Here is a 3,532-nt window from a genome sequence, read left to right as displayed (position 1 = left end):
TATTCATAGTTTGCTTTGAACTTAAAACGGTACAGATAGTATTTTTATTGTGGTAGACAAGTTTAGTAAAATGGCTCACTTCATTACATGCCATAAATCTGATGATGCAACAAACATTGCTGATGTGTTCTTCAGAGAAGTCAATGTGCTTGTATAGTGTTCCCCAAACAATTAGTTTTTATCATGATGTAAATTTTTTTAGTCATTTTTATAAAGTATTGTAGAATAAGTTGGGAACAAAATTATTATACTTTACTACTAGGTGAGTAAAGGAGATGACCCATTCCAAGTGCTTAAGAAGATCAATGATAATGCCTACAAGATTGATCTATTAGGTAAGTATAATGTCTCAAGTACTTTTAATGTTTATAATCTTTCTCTTTTTGATATGGATACAAATTCGATGGCAAATTCTTTTTAGAAAAAAGGAAATGATACATGCTCGAAACGGAGAATAATTTGGACATCCTAAAGAAAAAAGGCAGAATGAAAACTACATTTTCAAGAGGTCCTATCAGTAACTAGAGCACATGTAAAGAAGTTCAAAATTTTTTTAAGAATTTGACCGCACTCATATATGAAAAAATACATCAATTATTAACCAAGAAAAAAGGGACAAGACTTATTGATGAGTTAAGTTAGGATAATAAAAAGTTCAATAGTGCTTTTCAAATTCAGTAAAAAATATAAATTTAATATTAATTTTTAAAATTATTTAGTCCACATTTAAACAAATTTAACATTAATTTTGAGTAGTATATGGTTAAAATAAAGATGCTTTGCATAAAAATAAATTTTGAGCCCACCTAAAACCTAATGTGCACGTTTATGTTAATAAATTTGTTGTTCATAAAAAGAGTAGATCTAAAAATAACATTATTAAAAACCAAGTGAAAAAAGTGAAAGTCTTAATTGTTGAAAACAATGGAAAACAAACCTCATGAAAATAATAAAATATCAATGAATTTGATCGTAGACTTTTATTTCTTAAGGTTTGATTTTAAATCACATCCTTTTATTATTATTCCTACAATATAGAAAATACTGAGATATAACTTATACACTCAAACCTATTTTTATGGATATGTATTACTGTTGATTGAAACGTTGGTTCACGGCAACTGCAATGGCAAAATATAATTATCTTATACATGTGAAAAAATTGTTTTGGGAATTATTATAGGATAATCAACAATATTATTATTTCTTTTCATTTTATTTCAGTAATAAAGCATACTATCTTCATTGAAGAATAAGTGTCTTTTAAATTTTTAGTACTTATTCTAATTGTAAGGTTTCAAAATGTTTTGTTTTACCTAAATTATTCTACTTGTTAAATTTTAAAATTGTAGGTTAATAATAGAGATAAATAAATAACAAAATGATAATATTGACAAAACCTATCTAGTACCGACTTAAAACTTCAAAAAATATAATAGTTCACCATGTCAAAAGTATTTTGTCTAGAAAAGTATTCTGCCAAAATTAATACTGGCTTCTAATTTTTACTTGAAGTAGGACATACTTATAAGTTAAAAATGAATAAAAATAAATATTTTCTCAGGTTTTGGAAGTTAAAAAAATAAAACCTTTACAAAAAGAAAAAGAAATGAATTAAAAGTAGACATACATTAAAGAGTCATTCAAGACTTTCTTCACCAGAAATTAAAGTAAGAAGAAAACGATACACTCGCTAAATTAAATGAGTCAGTGTGTCAAGCACTAATAGCACTCTGAGAAATTAAACAACACTACTACTTATCACAACAATAAAAGACAGAAAAACATGCAAATAATAATAACCATGCTAATAAATTGATCAAGATTCGAAGGTAGCTATTTAGTTAATTAGGAGCATTGGAAGTCAGAGGGTGGAGTCTTCTCGCAAGCATTAAGGAGCAAGCTAAGTGAAATTGGGATATTAAGGTCAATTCCAAGAATGTTAGCTTTGATCGCTGTGCAAAGGCAAACCGCCACTTCGAGGTCAATGAGTCCATCTAGGACTGAGCAACACGGATGGTCCGGCGGTGAACCCACCACAGCACCGATGGGTCCATTAAGAATCTTGGCACATACTCCAAGCTTCAATGCATCTCTTGGACATCCCTTATTATTGTTAGGGTTTGGGAAAGAGAAAAATGAGTTAGGGTATTTAGGTTGAGTAGGGTGTGAACAAGTGTAGCATCCACTTGCTAGTGCAAAGACGAGCAAGTTGATGGAGACAAAGAGAGCAAGAGAACTTGAAGATCTAGGAAAATCCATCTTTAGCAATAAAAAAAATCCAATGTGCGCTAATTACTGCTTAGTGAAAAATGAGTGTGAAATGTGAAGTGATTAGTAACGCGGTTATATAGTGAAGCTGATTAATTAAGTGTGGTTCTCTTTTGGCCCGTGATTAATTAAAGAATGTTTGTCCCCGGTTTGTGTGTCTGAAACAATATTTGATCATGTGAACTGACTGGGATGGCATTGAGTTTAGCTGGCACTTCTTAAAATAATGGAAAGGGTTTTTCACTTTTCAATACTGTTAATTATTAAGTATTCAAAAGACATGCGTGTTTTCCCTAGCTCACTCTCTTATTTCTTTATATGGATAGATTATGATGATCATATTTATATAACCAGCATGGGATTAGTTATTTATGTGATATATTTTTTTTAATAGATCAAGTAGTGTCATGCTCAAAATATGAAGAGTGAAATAACAAACTTCATACAAAAGATCAACTACAACTAAATACCTTCCAATACCGTAACTACCACATCAAATGAGCATAAAACAAAATTTTCATTTCCACCCTTAATCAAATACATTTCAATACTACAACTACCATAACTAATAATATCTTAGATAATCTGGTGACACAAATGTATTAGTATCTTAATCAAAAATAAAATCGAGTCAAATCTGACACCACAGAAAAATCAGCTTTTAGTCACGTTTTATTTCTAAAGCATGTTGAAAATGAAAAATACGAAAAAGCGTAGTTATAATTTTTCGTCATTTTTTGAGTTATTGGCACGCTTTTGAAAATGTCATATCCGATCTACGAGCATGCTGGTTGTTCTATTACCACGCTTTTGTCGGTTTATTGGTGATGCGTGAGCATCTTTTCTATCTTTTCCTAGTGAATTTGCATCTAATATGTTGAGTTTAATAAAGAATTAATTATTTTTTAGCCAATATGGATGCTATTTTGAGTCTTTTGCAATTCTATTTATTTTAGGTAACATTCAACTGGATTTGATGGAGTTTCTGCAGCACAAGAACAAAAGGAGATGACAGCGAGGAGCGACGCGTACGTGTGCCTGACGCGTGCGCGTGATTTGGAGATATCCATGACAACGCGTGCGCATGACTGACGCGTACGCGTGATTTGAAGATTTGCTCAGCGACGCGTACGCGTGACCAACGCATCCGCGTGACTCGCAGAAAAGACCATCCACACGTACGCGTGACTGACGCGTACGTGTGACCTGCGCCACGTGTAGAAATCGCAGAAAATGCTGGGGTGATTTCTGGGCCCCATTT

The 3,532-nt window shown here is 31.9% G+C and overlaps 1 protein-coding gene across 1 annotated transcript; it reads right to left on the bottom strand.

Annotated features, from left to right (window-relative positions):
- Nucleotides 1-1,627: 1,627 nt before the first annotated feature.
- Nucleotides 1,628-2,300, bottom strand: LOC130940463 (14 kDa proline-rich protein DC2.15-like). Its single transcript, XM_057868595.1, has one exon. It carries the CDS (start codon nucleotides 2,260-2,262, stop codon nucleotides 1,849-1,851), a length of 414 nt encoding a protein of 137 aa, XP_057724578.1. The 5' UTR covers nucleotides 2,263-2,300; the 3' UTR covers nucleotides 1,628-1,848.
- Between the last annotated feature and the right edge of the window lie 1,232 nt (nucleotides 2,301-3,532).

This window comes from Arachis stenosperma, chromosome 1 (genome assembly GCF_014773155.1).
Source record: "Arachis stenosperma cultivar V10309 chromosome 1, arast.V10309.gnm1.PFL2, whole genome shotgun sequence".
Lineage (NCBI taxonomy): Eukaryota > Viridiplantae > Streptophyta > Magnoliopsida > Fabales > Fabaceae > Arachis > Arachis stenosperma.
Note: the sequence above shows the minus strand (reverse complement) of the source record. Positions and strands in the feature narration are given on the sequence as shown.